This window comes from Juglans microcarpa x Juglans regia, chromosome 6D (genome assembly GCF_004785595.1).
Source record: "Juglans microcarpa x Juglans regia isolate MS1-56 chromosome 6D, Jm3101_v1.0, whole genome shotgun sequence".
Lineage (NCBI taxonomy): Eukaryota > Viridiplantae > Streptophyta > Magnoliopsida > Fagales > Juglandaceae > Juglans > Juglans microcarpa x Juglans regia.
The window spans coordinates 36,220,693-36,240,144 of NC_054604.1; the positions used below are offsets into that span (position 1 = coordinate 36,220,693).

General features: G+C 36.8%; 3 protein-coding genes across 3 annotated transcripts; 1 reads left to right on the forward strand and 2 right to left on the reverse strand.

Moving 5' to 3' along the window:
- Positions 1 to 5: 5 nt before the first annotated feature.
- Positions 6 to 5,339, reverse strand: LOC121235944 (trafficking protein particle complex subunit 3-like). The gene is made up of 5 exons (XM_041132392.1): positions 5,135 to 5,339; positions 4,676 to 4,773; positions 3,698 to 3,797; positions 748 to 930; positions 6 to 315 (listed from the first exon to the last, which is right to left on the reverse strand). The coding sequence occupies exons 1-5, from the start codon at positions 5,189 to 5,191 to the stop codon at positions 193 to 195; spliced, it is 561 nt and encodes a 186-aa protein (XP_040988326.1). The 5' UTR covers positions 5,192 to 5,339; the 3' UTR covers positions 6 to 192.
- A 740-nt stretch (positions 5,340 to 6,079) lies between these two features.
- On the forward strand, positions 6,080 to 8,692 carry LOC121234436 (polyubiquitin-like). The gene is made up of 2 exons (XM_041130369.1): positions 6,080 to 6,245; positions 7,088 to 8,692. Exon 2 carries the CDS (start codon positions 7,088 to 7,090, stop codon positions 8,459 to 8,461), a length of 1,374 nt encoding a protein of 457 aa, XP_040986303.1. The 5' UTR covers positions 6,080 to 6,245; the 3' UTR covers positions 8,462 to 8,692.
- Positions 8,693 to 13,227: 4,535 nt separating this feature from the next.
- Positions 13,228 to 16,735, reverse strand: LOC121234435 (probable RNA-dependent RNA polymerase 1). Its single transcript, XM_041130368.1, has 4 exons — positions 16,467 to 16,735; positions 14,489 to 16,296; positions 14,211 to 14,361; positions 13,228 to 14,010 (listed from the first exon to the last, which is right to left on the reverse strand). The coding sequence occupies exons 1-4, from the start codon at positions 16,692 to 16,694 to the stop codon at positions 13,228 to 13,230; spliced, it is 2,970 nt and encodes a 989-aa protein (XP_040986302.1). The 5' UTR covers positions 16,695 to 16,735.
- Positions 16,736 to 19,452: the final 2,717 nt, after the last annotated feature.

A 19,452-nucleotide genomic window follows, 5' to 3' on the forward strand; every position in this document is an offset into this window, starting at 1 on the left:
GACAATGGCACATAAATGTCATCAATAAAGAAAATAAAATCAGACATAAAAGTTTCCAAGAAATGTGGATGAGATGAAAGATCGATGAGCTAAGCGACCACCAACATTCATTATATAATTTGGAAAACAAAGAAGAAACAAGAATCATGTCCTGTATACATTTCAAATCCAAAGCTTTGTTGCCCGCCCATCTCACTCGTCGTCTTTGTATGGGTACTCTTCGGGAACTTGCTTCAAAAGTTTCACCTGCAACTCAAACGCATCATCTCCCCGAAGCATGTCGCGAACCCATGTGACTTCGGTCTTCATTGATACCTGGACATTGTGGAAAATGTTGCAAGACTATTTTGAGCACCATGTATATCCACAAGATACATTTATCAAGATGCTATAAAACAGAGCAACAAGCACAGCCTTCTTCCATGGCTACATTTATCAAGATACTATAAAACCTCCCTGACTTGATAAGTTAGAAACTCATGTCTTGAACCATGATGGTGCCATCATCCACCCTCTTCTCATGGAAAGGGGAAACAAGGTGTGTGGCCTTAGCCGCTCCACACAACTAAAAAACAAAATAGTCAACTAATGATCAAGCTTTTCCAGCAATGCTTGATGGGAAACCCTTTTTTGGAGGAACCGTGTAGACGTCAAAATATATCTCATATATTATTATGATTGTGCCAAGGTAAAAGAAACAAATAAAATAAATGATAAAGCTGTGCAGTAGGACGAGGAGGAAATCACCATCTCTAACGCTCCTCTGATGACTCCACTTAGGACGTTGCAATAATATAGACCTTGACACGTATCAGGGAGCTCAACAAAGTCTACCAGAGGATTATCCTCCAAAATGATACTGCAACATGTACCATCAGCATCCCAATTGGATACAGATGCAGTGACCCCCAAGAACATTTTAAAACCAACCTGCAAAAAAGTATCATGAGGACCCGTATGAACCAAAACGTGTTTCACACAAGATAGAAAATTGGAGCACAATGTCTTGCAATCACACATACACGATGAAGAAAATATTCTCAAATCTAGCAAAATACGAGAAGCATGCTCCCCTATAAAAATGCCAGACAAAACGTGTTACAGGGAGCCAGTTAGATACAATATAAAAAGAAACTAGAGGAGTGCAATCTACATCCCGTCAAAGCCCACTCCACTGACCTTACATTGATCCATGCAAGCCAGAGATTAGCCTAAAGCTGCAATCCCGTTGGATTGGATAAGGTTGAAGGCCAACCATTGAAGTTGAACAGGTCATCAGAAGGCCAAGTCATCCCTATGCAGGGATGGGGTTCCCAATTAAAGTTGGGATGGCAGATATGAAATTGACCTTGCTGAGAAGGGGTGGGTAATAGACTGCCCACTTGTGGAGTGGGTTCCAATGGGCATCGAACCACTTAGTACCCCGTTTTTAAATAGGTAACATGGGTAATAAATGATTTCCCACAATTGCTTCCCGCAACCGAAGGTCTCAAATGGTTCACACAATTGCTCTGTCAGCTTCTCTGCCCTTTCCTCACGTACCAATTATTACAACCCCCCTCTACCAAGTGCCAAAACCCTAAATTTAGTTTTCATTTTTCACTTTTGATGTGCATGTTGAATTGTAAAATTTTCTTTTATTTCACAAAATAAAAAATCCAATGTAACCTGTGTGTACTCTTATGAATGCTTGAGATTTTCTAGAAATTGCAGGCTTTTAATTGGAAATTTGTCCCACTGTGCACCTCTTTTTGTGATTTTCAAAGGCACATCAAGTTGGTAGTGTGTACTAAATAGGTGGTAGATTTAGTTCTTGAGCAAATTTGTGTACTGGGTAGATCCTAAATTTGCAATTGGATTATTTGAATTATGTTTGTAGTCAAAGATGTGGTGGTTTGACCTTACATATGATGCTTTTCCTATTCTAGTAAGTATTTCTTCAGGAAATAATTGCAAAAAATTAAAAGAAATACACACCTAATATGCAAGTTTTACAAGACGTGTATATGTATGCTAGCATGTCTCTATATGTCTCTATATGTGTGTATATATTTACATGTGTGGATGTGTGTAGGCATATTTGGGTTCGTGGGTAGGTAAGGCCCTACCCTAAATAAATGAGTCGGGTTGGGTAATTCAAATTGAATAAATGTATCAATGGTTAATTATTTCATACCCAGCCCTTGATCTTAACTAGGTGTCTTTTCTTGTATATGTCTTATGCACTTGGGATTTGCCTAGATTTCTATTGAATAAGATTCTTACAAAAACAATTTATTTCATACCCTGCCCATTTATGACCCACCCTGAACTGCCTGTTTGGAATCCCTCTCATGAAGTCAGGATGGAGTTAGCTCACATCACTTGAGAGATAAAATTGATTGCAAAGATAATTATGATCTTCACATTGTTAGTGACATTTTTCTCTGTAAGAATCTTTCTCGGTATTTTACTTGTAGAGACACTTTAGCTCTTCTGATGAAGCAAAGCTTTGTATTAAATGATCTATGAATATTTAGCTATAGCTAAAAATTGGAAAAGAGAATACTTATCCTTCAGCAAGCTTTTTACATTCATTAATACCATAATTTTGAATATGGCTAACTTATAAAAAAAAGTTTTGAATAGGGCTACGCAGAGTTGAAAGAATTATCCCTGAGATAGGAAATGAACACGAATTAGCTTTACATAAGTTTTATTTTTTATGAGGTTTTAAATAAGTGATTGCCATGATCATAATTAACCTCATACTTCTAGTTCTACTAATCTACATCTATCCTATCTCCTCCAACGTCGCAAACCTCAAATGCAAAACATGTCAAGAAAAGAGGCATATTTGTATTGCTCTCACAAACCTCAATACCAATGGAAGTTACAGCCAGACTATCCCATGCAATCAACTACAAAAAATGTCATGGCCATACATGATGAGAAATGAGTCTAGAAACAATATTTTTAGACGATCTTCAAAGCAACAAAGATCATGCTAAAATCATAGTCCACAATCAAATGTATCATTCCAAACAAAATGCTTTGCATGTCTAATGCCTTTTGATAGACCAACCCTAAAATAGTTCCTCAAATAAAGTGCAAATCCACTGTTTCCATGCTTCCTCAGACTTTAACCACATCACAAGCCACTGGTGAAGCTCCAAATACCCAAAATCCTTGACAAATTAGGAGAACACACTATCTTCACCACGTCAGTTATTAAATCCATTTTCCGCACCACTCCATACAACTTTAACAAGTCTTCATTTCTTAATTAGATATAAAAACTCGCAATCAAAGGGCTGTTCTGAGTTTGTAGACACCATGAAGATTCCATCCATTTGAGTGATTATCCTATTTGGAAGTTCCTACTTCAAATGTATGGTTCAAGTCTGATTGTCTTCATCTACCAAGCCACTGATTGCAACCTCTTTCCCCCCCACCCAAAAAAAAAAAAAAAAAAAAAAAAAACATCCAGAAAAAGGGAATAGGCCAAAGGGAAAGAGTAAAAATGATAATAATATTCAGTTTAAGAAGCTGTGTAAAGAAAAGAAGCATTTTTTTGAGGAATGAATCACGCATTTGACTATAAGTAGTTATAGAGGTCACAATTTAAAGAACATTTGGCAGGTTTCAAACAATTATGAGGATAACTGAAACAAATAATTAATTCATACATATATCTAAACAAACGGTGATAGCATACCTTAGCAATTACTTCAGCAGTCTCTTTGAAGTCAGTGCATCTAGAGACATTAGATTTTGCTAGAAACTCATCAATTAGTCGAATTCCAATGTTATAACCCCTGCAGGATAATTAAATGCTTCAGTTAACATGGTAACTTTCCGATTTTATCATAATATTTATCAAAAAAATTGTAATAAGCTAATCAACAATTTTGGATGAGATGCTCTAATATGGACATTTGCAAGTTGTTGGCAGCTGGAGATTACTGACAGAAACAATGGAAGCATGAGAGTGGTAATCCAGTATTAGAGCATTTAAAAGGGTATAATTAAGTCAAGGCATTTATCAAACAACCCCTCTTCCTCCCAACAAAAATAAAAAAATAAAAGGGTGAAAATAGAGGAAGAAAAAGCAAAAAAAAAAAAAAAAAAAAAAAAAAAAAAAAAAAAAAAAAAAAAAAAAAATCCACCAAAAATTAATTAACTATGGCTGAAAATTTCTCGAAAAAAACACATGACCAGATACATCAATTTTCCAGGCTGCTTTGGCAATTGGCTAAGAGAATACATATTCTGTGCGAGGCAATAAAGTTGAACCGCATCTAATGATATCAAGTCTTGAACTACACATCTACCTCATCCAAAGACAAGTTCTTATACTTATATCTTTGACATATACCTCAATGAAAACTGGTTCCACTTTGTTCAAATATACATTCTAATTTAAAATAAATATAGAAATTCAAAAAAATCCTACCGAAGTTATTTGGCCAATGCCCATTACATGCCCCACTTTCAGCATCAAAAGGAAGAAGAACTCTTGCCTAGTATGCCTCCATAACAGGAATTTAGTCAAGATGGATTCTTACATAATACAAACAAATCGAATTACCAGCTTGCATGTCGTATTCATCTTTAGACGAAACCATAAATTGAAAAGAGCACATAAAAACTACGGAATATAAATAGAAAATCACTAATGATGAGCTAAAGTTACATTTGGTCAAGCTGTTTGTTCACTTCCTCAACCTCCTCCAGATCGGTAAGCAACTGGCGCACAATCGCTCCGTACGTCAGGGTAAAAAGCTCCGCATTCTACACCATTTCAAATTTCATAGATCAATATCAGAATGAATAAAAAAACAGAGTAAATTTCATCAAGAAATTATGATCAGTTGCTCATAAAATTTACGAGACGAACAATAAATTAAATATCAGAAATCAGAATCAACAACGGAAATCGACACGATCAAGAACTTCAACGGATAGTCGCATCCTTAACATTCAGTTTGGTTCCCGATAAAATCAAGACAAAAATTCCATCCAATAAAAAAACAAACGAAATGATCGCTCTGAGTTCAAATCGAGTGCTACTTGGCTCGACTTTCCATTTCTTTCCCCAGGGTTTTTGGGTGACAAAACACTGGGTGAGATGGGAATTAAGGTTTTCGCTTACCACGCGTTCAACGCTGGCGAAGATTGCGTCGCCGGATCGAGGAGCAAGAGGAGCCATTTGGATCTGAATTGAGCTCCAATGGCTGTTTTACAGCTTTTATAACTTCAGTCTTGGATTGTGGTTCGATGAAGAGCGACAGTGACGACGGCCCGAGGTTTCAACTTTCAGGGGATGACCGCTTGGGCCTTGGGCCAAACTTTATTTCACGATGGGAGTCTGTGGGCCTGGGCCTATAGCCATTACGGTTTTTTTTTTTATAATGGCCCATAGCCATTACGGTTTGATTATTGATTTTCCTTTCTGCACTCTTCACTTTAAACAAATATTAAGTTTATTATAAATGTTCTTATAAAAAATCTATAAACTGACATCACACCTGAAAAGTGGATTTTACAGCATACTCTTAAGATATAATATTTTGATTATGGTTAAAAAAACTGTTATTGCCATAAAAAATATATTTATAAATTTGTATAGACAACACATTTAACAAAGTATTTACATAATTTAATTTAATTTTAAAGATAAATTTTAAATTTTAAATTTTATAAGATGGATAATTTTTATTCTATATAAAAATAAAATAATTCTCGTCTTCGAAATATTTTGAAGGATGCTAATCTGACTCCCAAAGCAACCTAACACCACCTATCCATTACTCTCCCTCTCACGTCACGCATTACATTATCCATGCATCTCTCCTCCTTTGTTTTACTTTTTATTCTTTTGTTTATTCTTTAAATTTTTGCAATAGTGATTCACACAATAATCCCAACCAATTTAGGTGGCGTAAATGTAAATGAATTTAATTATATATTTTATGACTATATCCATGCTCGAAATGCGTGAGACACCTGCGTTTAACCGGCGTTCGCGTGGAAGAGCCTGGAATATAAGGAAACGAATCCAATCTTGGCGTACTAGGCACGTGGCATTATCCTATTCGCTTCCTCTTCATACGACTCGGTCTTTGAGTCGGCAATCCCACCTATAAAAGTAAGCCCTCCGGGACCTTCCCCCTTCACAATTGCAAGGAAAAGAAAATCTTGGAAGTCTTCATACCTCAAGCGTTCGTTCGATTCAAGCTCTCTGTCCAAACTTCTCTCTCAAGGTATTTACCGGTTCGCTTTTCTTTATATATTTTTGCTTTGGTTAATATTTTTTTGAAAAAGAAAAGAAATATTGAAAGCTATGCGTTAAAGATTATCTCTTTTAGAATCTTATTCCGGGTCACTTCTCTAAATTCGATCTTTGCCAGATCTATCAAATTATTCTTGTTAGATGCGTTTTGTTGATTTGCTATTCCTGATCTGTAATCTAATTATTCATCTCGAAGATTCTATATTATTAATCCAATCCGCGGCTTAGTTTCCGCGGATCTGCTTGTTAGGTTATTAATGAATTTTTGTTTTTTTTTTTTATTGAAAATTTTGAGAAAATAAACTTAATTTGACCTGTGTCTAAACAAAAGTATGGTTTTTTATTCGCTAGATACATTTTTCTATAATTTTTTTTTTTTTAATTTAACTCTCCGTCTCAAGGTTAGGATCAGAGTGGCCGCGTTATGGATTCATTGGTTAATTACTTCTGATGATTTGCGTAAAAGATTATGTTTCTTTAGGGGGCGATATTTTGTGGTTCATTTTGAGAGATTGAGAAATCAATTTTTATTTAAAAAAAAAAAGACAAGAGGTCAAATAATTTTCCAGAACTTGTGAATTGAGGTAGGGGGGGCCATGTTTGATGATGGAAGAGGATTTAATATATTGACTTATTATGCTTGAAAATTCTTTAAAATTCCTCGATCGAGGCCTGCAATATTTGCACATCTTCTTTATTTCTTACATTTCTGAGGTGTGCATGAATTATTGTCTTTTTAGTTTGCAAACTTGTCAGACCCTGTTCTTCAAACATTTATTTAACTTGTAATTTTCTTTATTTGAAATGGAACAGATGCAGATATTTGTTAAGACTCTAACCGGAAAGACAATCACCCTTGAGGTGGAAAGCTCGGACACTATTGACAATGTAAAAGCCAAAATCCAGGACAAGGAGGGCATTCCACCGGACCAGCAGAGGCTCATCTTTGCTGGTAAGCAGCTCGAAGATGGTCGCACTTTGGCTGACTATAACATCCAAAAAGAATCCACCCTTCACTTGGTGCTTCGCCTTCGTGGTGGTATGCAAATCTTTGTTAAAACCTTGACGGGAAAAACCATAACTTTGGAAGTTGAAAGCTCGGACACCATTGATAATGTCAAGGCTAAGATCCAAGACAAGGAGGGTATCCCACCAGACCAACAGAGGTTGATCTTTGCTGGCAAGCAACTTGAAGACGGTCGGACACTTGCCGACTATAATATCCAAAAGGAATCAACCCTCCACTTGGTGCTCCGTCTTCGAGGTGGAATGCAAATTTTTGTGAAGACGCTGACAGGAAAAACTATAACCTTGGAAGTTGAAAGCTCGGATACTATAGACAATGTGAAGGCAAAGATTCAGGACAAGGAGGGAATCCCACCAGACCAGCAGAGGTTGATTTTTGCTGGGAAGCAACTAGAAGATGGAAGGACTCTTGCTGACTATAACATTCAGAAGGAGTCCACCTTGCACTTGGTGCTTCGGCTGCGTGGTGGAATGCAGATTTTCGTTAAGACCTTGACTGGAAAAACCATTACTTTGGAGGTTGAGAGTTCCGATACTATTGATAATGTGAAGGCTAAAATTCAAGACAAAGAAGGTATCCCACCTGACCAGCAGAGGTTGATTTTTGCTGGCAAGCAGTTAGAAGATGGAAGGACCTTAGCAGATTACAATATCCAAAAGGAATCGACGCTGCACTTGGTGCTGCGTTTGCGTGGCGGAATGCAGATTTTTGTGAAGACTTTGACTGGTAAAACCATAACTCTCGAGGTTGAAAGTTCGGATACAATCGACAATGTCAAGGCAAAGATACAGGACAAAGAGGGTATCCCTCCAGACCAGCAAAGGCTTATCTTTGCAGGCAAGCAGCTTGAAGATGGGAGGACTCTTGCAGATTACAATATTCAGAAGGAATCTACCCTTCATCTGGTGCTGCGCTTGCGTGGTGGGATGCAGATATTTGTGAAGACATTGACTGGGAAGACCATTACCTTGGAGGTAGAGAGTTCTGACACGATTGATAATGTGAAAGCAAAGATTCAGGACAAGGAAGGAATCCCTCCGGATCAGCAGAGGCTTATCTTCGCAGGGAAGCAGCTTGAAGATGGGAGGACTCTGGCGGATTACAACATCCAAAAGGAGTCTACTTTGCACCTTGTTCTTCGCCTCCGTGGTGGTTATTGAGCCGGGTGGTGGTTCTATGGTGAAGTCTAGTGTCACGGGCCTTCAATTTGCTGGTGTTCTTTATGGTTTTTGTGGATCTGCCCTTTGTTTCCTTGCCATTTTTTAATGGCTCATAAAATGTTCTGAACTGGTTTAATTTGCGGTTGTTGCGATTGTTGCACAAACTCTGTTCGATGGTTGGTTTGCTGGTCATGTTAGTCGTTTGAATGAAAGTTACTTTTTAGTTTCCTTTTTAAGAAATTCTTGGTTACGTATAGGGAAAAAGAAATTTAAGCCTCTTTTTTTTTAAGATTTTTTATTTCATCTTTATAATTTTTTTAAATTTTTATACAAAATAAAATAAATAATTTAATTATTTTAAATTTTAAAATAAAAATAATATTTTATTTAATTTTTTAATTTTAATCTCAACTTATTTTTTAAAAACAAACGAGCCTTTAGCGTTCTAATGCATTGCTTGCGGAGGTGTTGGCAATGACTAGGAGGATTAACTGCGATAAAATATGTAGTTGCTACGACAGTGAGTTAAGCATTGCACTGCTGCTCACACCCCCATTTTTTGAGTGCAACTAGAGGTTGTGAGAGTGGCGGTGAGGGGTATTTATAGAAGATTTTCGGCCGCATCCAAGGTACTACGTGGAAAGGAAGCTGGGGAGTGCTACGTTTCGGCATTTAAGATGGGCCGGGTGGCAATCAATGCCTGGTTTTCATGGGTGTGCATGCGTCCCGCGTATAGTTTCGTGCAAAAGTTGTCCTGATATATGTTCGGTTTTGTCCGAATAAGGATTAATGTGTTATGGTTTACATGGTCTGATCGCTTCACTCGTGTTCCGATGCACTTCATGTCCCGTGATTCAAATGCTCTGCCATGCAAACGACTAACTTGTTTGACATCTGTTTAATTTGTTTTGGAGGCATTGTTTGGTTAAACTATTATGTTCCACTGTCTAGGAAAACGACGGATTTTAATGCTTACCATCTATTAAAAACATGAGGAAAAATAGAACAGCTCCTGTATATTGGACACACCCTACACTTGAGGTGGCAAAGCGAGTTTCCATTGAATCATTCCCCTTCCTCCGCGTGAATCAAGACGAGAAGTGAGGAGTAAGATTGGAGGCAGACGAGCTTGAAAGTGCGGAGGAGGATACTGATACCGACACAAAGCTGTAGGAGAGGTTTTTGATGGCGTTTGCCACGCACGAAGGTTTTTCAGAAGCGTGGTCGTAGGGTGGACAATGCTGATGGTGTTGGTGACAATGAGGGCCCCATGTGGCCATGGGCTCTGCGCTGGCGTCGTTGGAGCTCCTTGATGGCTTCGTGGAGGCAGTCTTCGACCTCCCAAAGCCGGCTTATATACTATGTAATACAATATATATATATATCTAAATATGTATACTATACTATACTATATATATATATTATAATATAATATTAGATATAATATGCTATATGTTATAGTACACATTATAATATATAACATATATTAATAATATAATATATTATATTATTAATATATTTTTAGAAATTCAATCGCGAAACGTTTGAATGTTACTCAGAATGATGTTCGAACGTTTCGTGTATATAAGCCCAAAACCAAAACGGGAAAACGTCATTTTCATGTTGTTATTGTTATCTCTCCACCGTTGCAAGCTGCCACCATCAAACCCCATCACAACCGTCGCATAAAGGTAGGCATCCCTGTTTTGTGCTCTTAACATGTTTTTTTTTTTTAAGATTTAGTAGGAAACTTGTAAACCAAACGTTAGTGGTGATCGGATTTTCAATTCTATTTTCTGGTCACTGCAGATTACCATTGGTCAAATAGTCACTGTAGAAAACCTTCTTGAAGTGTAACTTCATTTCTATGCTGTCATTTTGCTACTTAGAACCGTGGTATGTGATTTTCTAGAATGACTCATCATTCTATGTCGTAACATTCAAACGTACGAGGTTTCAAGTACATAGTCGTTATGCCTTTCACGTTCGAACGTATATTTTGTACATTCGAACATTACTTTTCGTAGCATTTACGTTCGAACGTACTACTTTTCAATTTATTTAATCGTTTTGCCTTTCACATTCGAATGTGTACATTTTACGTTTGAATGTGAAAAGCATAACATTTGAACATACCAAATTTCAAAATTCTTAGCTGTTATGCCTTAATGTTCGAACGTGTATATTATACGTTCGAACATCAATTGTTATGTTTGAACGTTAAACACATACGTGCAAATCTGAACGTTTGAACATATATATTATGTTCGAACGTTAATGCAGAGCAGTTTAAAATTAATACGAAAGATATGTCAGTAGTACTAATAATTTTTTTTCTTTTCTATTTTCAGGATATAGCTCATCCTTTGCATAACAGGAAACAGGGGAGGGAATGAGCCACTGAGGACACTGCTTAGATCGGGGCTCGTACTGTTATGGTGGAGCGAGAGGTCCTGATCAATGAGTTTGATGAGCTTAGATGGGAGCAAACGAACCTCATAGATGTTATCATCAGTAGAGGCTGAAGGAATATCTACACATTGAGGGGGAAGGTATACCCCTCAATGGTTCAGGAGTTCTATATAGAGATGTGCTTCATGTCTTAGGAAGCATCCTCTCACATCGTGATTGTATGTATTGTTTTGTTTTGTTTGAGATTTCACTGAATGTCATCGTCGAGCTCATCAGGATTTGTCGAGTAGTTGAGACATTGACTACAGTCTACAGCTGACTCTCAGACTGGCAATACAGCCGTGGCTCACACATCTACATTTGCACACGGCACACTCGATACAGATGTAGGCACTTCTGCATTATCTACTGGCCCAGTTGAGCCAATAGATGATGCTAGAGATGCAGACCGGTCAGAGGCCGATGGTACTGATCGTGAGGCTCGGGATGATGGCCGAGATGAGGATTTCTACATCCTCACCGGGAGAGACCGCATGCAGATCGAGAGAAAGAACACCTTCAACCAAATGCATATGTTATATTTCTTCTGTATGTTGCAACAACAAATCTGGATCCTGTGGCACATAAGACCACATTTAGTCGGAGTTGGGCACAGTTTTTGATACAAGTAGCACGTGGAGATCCCATCGATTTGCCACTGTGCATCTTTGAGAGGATCCGTTACGAGGCGAGCATCGTCTCCAAGGACAACCTCCCATAAGGTGTCATCATCAGCCGTCTATTACTTGCTCGGCGAGTCCCACTCCAGTCGAAGGAGGGGGTCACAGATCAAATGAGCCCCCTCGATATGAGTACGCATAGACGTAACATTGGACAGGCAATGGGGTATCCTCGACGCCAGCCATCCCTGTAGCGGATCTAGTTCCTCTGACGCAGCCCAGGCCCGGTGTGGGGAGTAGTAATTAGCATCCAACGAGTACATCTGCGGGCGAGGGGGTATCCTCTGACGGTTGGGAAACCGTCACTAAAAAGCAATTATGTTGTAGTGTGTTAAGAGAGCATTAAGATGAAGATGTATTTTACATAGGCTTAGTTGTAATTGAGTACTTATGCTAGCCATACACCTTATTTTACTGAAATAATTTAGAGTTTAATAGTTGGAGAATTAAGTGGATATCGATTAATTTTGGAAGTAATGAGAGTTATAGTTACAAAAATCTTACAATTTTTGGAAAAATAGGTTACTTTAATATTTCAGACTTAAAGTAAGTTACGTGTCTATTTTATAGGTAATGATTGATTGTCCTTCTGCCCCGTTGTGAGAAAATTCAAAGAAGTTAAAAAGTCTAAATAAGCGGAGTTCATATGCTAGATTTTGCATAAAAAGAAAATGAATTTATAAGAAAAAATAAAAATGCTTGTTATCTTTTGAAAAGAAATGTGAAAACAACTTCAGTTATATGTTCTGCATTATTCATGAAATCGGTATAAAAGAGAAATTATTTTTGACATGATTGGAATAGAAAGTATTCGATCAATCTAGGCTAATAGGTTCAACTAACTGAGGAAATACTCGGATGCAATTTGATGCTACAACCAATAAAGGATCACTGCAATCTACAGTATTGTGGTGCTGATGATAGAATTTACATATCTTCTTCCTCTAAATTATTTTTCTTAAGATCTGACTTTGAGTTTCAGGGGCTTCCCCATTGGGATCACCCAGTTTTCTTTTGAATACAGGTTTAACCCGATGGCAAGAGTTTCAGGGGCTTCCCCATTGGGATCACCCAGTTTTCTTTTGAATACAGGTTTAACCCGATGGCAAGAAATTGGTTGTAGAGGCAAACGGGAGATTGAGCTAATATATTTTAGAGAGAAGAGAAGAGGAAAGGAATCTCATCCTGGTAATTTTACTTGAGACATGCAGCTTTGACAATTAAAAAAAAAAATAGAATCAATTCTCAAAGTCATTAATCATGAAGATCGATTTATTGTCTCTACAAGATTTATCCCATGATATGTAATCGTTTTGAAATTAATCAAAGCCAACTAAGGAGCAAGCAAGTTCAAATAAATAAACACGAGAAAATTATATTAAAAGAATACAATCATTCCAAACCAATTGTAATATAAAAAGATGCACAACTAGAAATCTATTCAAATACAATATAAACTAATACATATAATTCTCAAACTCCAAAAATCTGCCTGGAGCATTTACAAGCAAATACCAATAACAGTACACAAAGTTAAAATATATAGTAGCCATGCATATCAAACTCATGCTATCAAATATACGTAAGTTGTTTAGAGAAATGCAATCATCGACGACGACAGTACTCGTGAAGAAATTATATGCTCTTTTTATCCTTCTTGATTTGCAGAAGCTTGTCATAGATACACCATGGAAAACTAAGGAAATGAGCCCTATCCATTCCTTGAGCTTCCTCAGTGTAGCGTTGACCCCAGTAAGTATGATGATATGTGACATGATACCAGGCTGATGCTTTTGCTTTTGCATTATCAGTATTGTCTGCATCACTCCCCTCGTTGAACCAATTCCTGGCTTCCATTCTTAGTGACTTTACAGCATATTTAATTGCATCCAAATCCCTCTTCCTATCAAAATGTTTTGACATTTTCAAAACATTGCCGCTGAGAATTTCGGATTCAGTTTGGATTCCATAATACTCCATCATATTCCCCAACTTGTAATCATAGTCACTTTTGTATTTGAAAGCATCACTGAGGTAGTCCTCAAAGCCGTCTACTTCCATTTCAGGGTCATAATGTTGTTTTGCTAAATCCAAAGTGAAGGATTCCGCAGGACTCGTGGGCAATGCAATGTCTTTCACTTCTCGAAAAAGCTTTCCGATAACAGATTTTGATATGTAGCTCTTGTTATTAGGCTTTTCCATAAAATCTGGATACTCTTTGACGTGTAGATAATCAGGTATTTCGGCTACAATACCAGTTTTTGTTAAGTCAACAGCAATTGAGTGAAGCTTCGCAAGCTCCATACATTTAGGGCTCATTGCTTTCCTGGGCTCGCTATCTGCAAAGACGACGTGAGCATTATTGATGATTCCTAAATTGTCGTTGACTATGTAGTCCGTGAAATACTCTTCTACTTCCTGCAATACAACAATAACATGCTTTTCAATGTTTGGTGCATATGGATGGAAGTTGTTGTTGCAAAGGACATGCAAATAGGAGAGAGGAATGAAATGTTGTGTCACCAACTGTGTTTAGATATAGATGTCTATATGGAAACATGAACTTTTTAGATCATGAAATACTTTTATATTCTCGTTGGAAATGCAAGCATAAATACCTCTATTGTAATATCATGATCAACTTGCTTAGTTGGTGCTGCAATATATTCCATTGGTTCAATTTGACGAGGAGGAATAAGATCAAGATCCCAAGAGACGAAGTACATATCTCCATCCAAATCACTTCCCGAACATTCGTTAGGATGTGGTCTAAATTAAGTACAAATAGGTAGTCATTATTAATATTAGATTCACATGTATGTCTGCATGTATGTGATGAATCTTATGTTTCTATAGATTAAAGTCTCATATAAATGGGATATTAAACTGATCTTACCTCTTTCCCTTTTGTGGAAAAACAACACAATCCACCATATGATGTAGAGCTGGCACGTTCACAGCTTCGAGGACTCTCACATCTCCTGGGTGTAGACAAGGGTTTTTAGCAACAACCACCTTACCTTTACAGATGAAGTTACTGATCTCTCTACTAAAGCGAGAAACTTGCAGAAATACTTGACCATATTCCAATGTCCTGGTTTCGTCAAGGCATCCCATCAAAGCTCTTCCATTTGGAACAAAAATCCTTATTCTCAACCGCATGTCCATCAACTTTGATGCACGGAATGTTTGAAGCATCATTGAAAGAAATGGTTCTGCATCTGGCTTGTAACCACATATAAGCATTTCCTTTAGAACTTTTGAGATCTCCCCTGTGAACATCACTTCCAGTGCCTCCTGTGCTTTCAAAGGATCTATTAATATGGCATTCAGTTGATTTATAGCCTCCCTTTGCCTTTTTAGAAAAGCTCGATCCTTAACCCCGAGGTTAGACAAAAGAATTATTATCTGACGATTGAGAAAACATGGCTGAAACTTACTCCATTCCAAAACATCGAGTTTTGTGTTATCCGATTTGTATTTACACATGCTCTTTCTCAATGACAACTTCACCGATGATGTCGGATCAAAAGCCACAACACCTTTGTACCCTCCATATCGAATCTGAAATGCTGATGGAACAGAGCTGCAGGGTAACTTTGTTGCCACTTTGCGAGCCAATTCTTCAGATATCTTCCCTATGCCATCTGAGAAACAATATGTGACTTGTCCTTTCTTAACTTTTACATCGAGAATAACTTCAAATTCATCTATGCCAACGCTGACAGTTTCTCTAGAAGAGCCAAAAGATTGACCCAATCTAGCACCATATTTTGCCACATTCCTTATATCTCGAAAATCACCCATCCATTCTCTAATATCTGCTGCAGTCAAGCCAGGTCTTGAAGCAAACATCCAAACAGAATTTTCTCGTAGTTGACTGGATGAAAAGGCAAGAAACTCAAACTTCTTATCCCCAATAACTATTCCATCTCTGAGAGTGGATAGTATCCTATCATAAACTCTAGTTCGCTTGTCCTCGTTTGCAGATGATGAACGTGGAGCTAAAGTTATAGAGAGCATTTTATCCAAGTCCTCATCAACAAAAGAAACACGCAGAAAATTATCAATATCTTCAGGATAATGGCGCAAGACTCTGTTGGAGAGATTCACCTCTGGACCACCGAAGTATACTTTAGATGGAGTAATTTGAACCCTGTGTATATATACAAGCCCATCATCTAAAGAAATATCAGGAGTTGTTTGAAATCGAGTAGATGCTGCATATCTTTTGTACTCCTCCATGAGCCACTTCACAGGTTCATAGCAGCATTCCTTCAAATGAAAAAGCTTGTTCAGGGCACTTTCTATCCTATTCTTGAATTTGATTCTTTTTGGATCGACCAACCTATAAAAATCGTCAACAATTGCTGGCCCAGGAACACAGCCATGCTGAATCAAAGAGTTGATCTTAAACAAGATTTTATATGGTAGGTCAAAGCCTGTGGGTGGATTCACAATGGGTACAAGAACTGAACTGAATGAGTAAGGAGAGCCTTCTATCAATCTAAATTGGTTTTGATTTTCTTTATAATGGAAAAAATCAAGATGTAAATTCCGAAGCCGCCTCTTTTTTGGAAGCTCCAAACATAGAGCATAAGATTGGCCAATGCATCTGGATGGAGTGAAATCAACGTCTCTGACCCACTCATAACGACGAACATCAGATAAATCTTTCACATATATCCTTGGAGCACCTAGTAACTAGCAAAATAAAGAAGATAGAACTCATTAAGTTAGAAGAAAAAGGGTAGCAATTTCGAAACAAAAACCATTAATATCAGTAACTGTAATATTATAAAAAATGCTTGTAAGAAAGAGTATAGCAACCTATGCATATTGAGAGATATTGATGAAATCTTTCACCAGCTAACCTGAATGAGAAGAAACTTTGTTGCTTGACCACGTGGAAGGTATAGCTCAATCTTCCTAATGTTCTCAAAAGAGATCTCAAACTTGTACTTTAAGGAAAGATGGGAAAAAATGAAGCACAAGTTTTTGTTTTCGAAATCAAATTTCCCAGAGACATCTTCCAGTTTCCAAAGCACAGAAAAACTATCTCCCGAAACCTGATTTCCAAAGTGTAGCGGTATTTTATTCATGATATTTAGAAAGATCTTTGGCTCTGGTACAATGTCAAACTTAAGTCACAAGCTTCAACTGCAGTTTCAGTATACAAACACTATATCAGTAGGTTACACATAGAGCAAACAGAGTCAACCCACAACCAAGAAAACTGGAACACATGCATTACACAATTCAATACATATTACTGCATTTGAAAGGAACTACAATTCAAAAACACAGTAACCCACAAACAAAAGCAAAAGCAAAAGCAAAAGCACAATTCAAGCCAATCTGAAACCACCCAGCATTCAGATTTCAAAGCAATATATATACTCAAAACCACCAGGTTGACAAAGGCTTCAATGGGAAGGGAATGAGAACTAGAGAGAGCGAGAGAGAGCCTGACCTGAAAGGAAAGCACCGAGTGTAGAATTGCTGGTGTGGGAAAAAACAAGGCTCATGATCAACTAACTATATATAGAAGAGGGTAAAGAGAGAGCAGTCTCTTCTACTCTCTGGCGCCAAAAGATGAGTACTGTTAACAAACTACTTCTAGCCGAAGTACAGTGAGGGTGAGTTTGGATCTTAAACTCATTTTAACTCATCATTACAACTTTTTCAAATTCTAATACAAAATATAATAAGTAATTCAACTTTTTCAAATCTTAAAATAATAATAATATTAAAAAATAGTATTCTAATAATATTTTATCATCTCAACTCAACTCAATTCAATATCCAAATGCAGCCTGAGGAGCCCACCTCACTCTAAGGCCTCGTTTGTTTTCGATGAGATAAGTGACAAGTGGCAGCATCTAATTGCTTTCTAACGAAGCAACATTGACGAACCTAATAGCTTTATAACACTTGTTTACTAAGTTCACAAATAACAAACGTTGTTTGATGTTATGTTCCATACCCTTTAATATATTCTTGTTTGGGTTGTAAAGATTGGACACTCGGACTTTCTAAGCCTTCTGTGGCAGTGTTACTTTCGTTTTCCATGATGGGAAGAATAACGAGGGAACTGAGAAGAACTCAAAAAGTGCAAACTTGGGCAACGTGAAGAGCGGGGGGAGGGGATTCCTTCTTGCTGCGTACGTAAGAGTTGGCTGTATATATATATATATATATATATATATATATATATATATAATTTGAGTACACTTCGCTATGCATGGATTTCTGGAAATTATGACTATTTTTCAAAAACATTCTTAAAGTACTCTTGGGTATGATCGATCTTGACCGTTTCGTGTGAATTGTTTTCCCTCTTTCTACGAAACTGATGAAAAATTGATTGATCTCATGACTAAATTTTCTTCGTAGATAAAGTTCTCTCTCTTCCTCTATTATTTTTTATTCTTTTCGGGCTCCCATCTAAACTGATCGGACAAGATTAATGCTATGCTCCGTTTAGACTTTAGAGCCTCCTACTTTAAAGAGTTAAAAACTGCAAACTCAAAATCTATATATATAAAAGGATTGAAAAACAACAAATATGAATTGTAATTGAAAAGAAAAAAACAAAGGAGAAGAAGAGAAAAATAAAAATAAAAAACTAATTAAAACGTTGGGAAAAGGGTCATTTTCCAGTTGATCATGTAATCTAATTCCTAAATATTTTTATAAGTTTTGGGCATTTTAAGAACTTTTAAATTTTGAAAAACGTTTTACATATTTGTTTATTATTTTTGTAAACTTTTTTATTTTTATAAAAAAAAAGAGGTAATTTCTTGAGTTATTTTAAAAAGAAGAAAAACTTTCAGTTATTTTGGGGCACAAAGTTACTAAATCTGATGTTTTTTTTTTTTTCTTTATGAAGATTCAGCATTTTTATTATTCAGAATTTATTAGCTTATGAGGAAATTGTCATTGAAATTAAGTAGTTAATTCTATGCATGCATGATAGCACATGCTTTAGCACTGCTTAGTAAATATTTTTAATGAAAAGGTTTTGAGATCCTAAAGCATAGAGACGTTGATCTCTAGCAATAACCTTGCCATGTGGCGCTAGAGCCATATATGACCAATCACAATGTCTACATTTGGAGAAATATTCAAACACTACGAGAATGAGACTTGCCATCTGATCATATCAAAATTAAGAGAGCATTCGGTATTTGTTACTAAAAACAAAAACATAAATAGAAATGGAATGGATTCAATTCTTGATACCATGACACGAGTTGATGAAGAATTGAAGTTTATTTTTTAATTTAAACACTTAAATAGGAAAATTTATGAATAAAATGTGCTGATGTGGCGCTAGGCAAATCCCAACACTTGCTTATCTAAAAGGAAATGTTCCCCACCTCGTACTCTTGGAACTTCCACAGGGTCCCAAAGACATAAAACCTCTTATCTCATAGTAACAAGATTCTAACTCCATATATATTCACATATGTCACTCTAAAGACTTTGATAATCTATGTGTTAGAAGCCCACGACATCAGGATGCATGCCACATGGGCGACATCCCTTACAATCTATGGAGCATTGTATGTATGTATGTCTGGCATATGTATACAAAATAATCGCAACGGAAAAGTTAGAATGCAAGTTCATACTAATGATATCATGCATCAATACGAGAGAAATATACTTACTCCATCCAAAATAATATCCATAACTCATACCATTACCGCTACAATAATAATATTACAGACCATATGTGTGTTAATCTCCCAACATAAAATAACCATCAATTACTTAAAAACAATATATAGTAACTTAAATTGAGACAAACCCCCATACAAGTGCTTAGGCTACACTGGATTCTCTTCTTTGTAA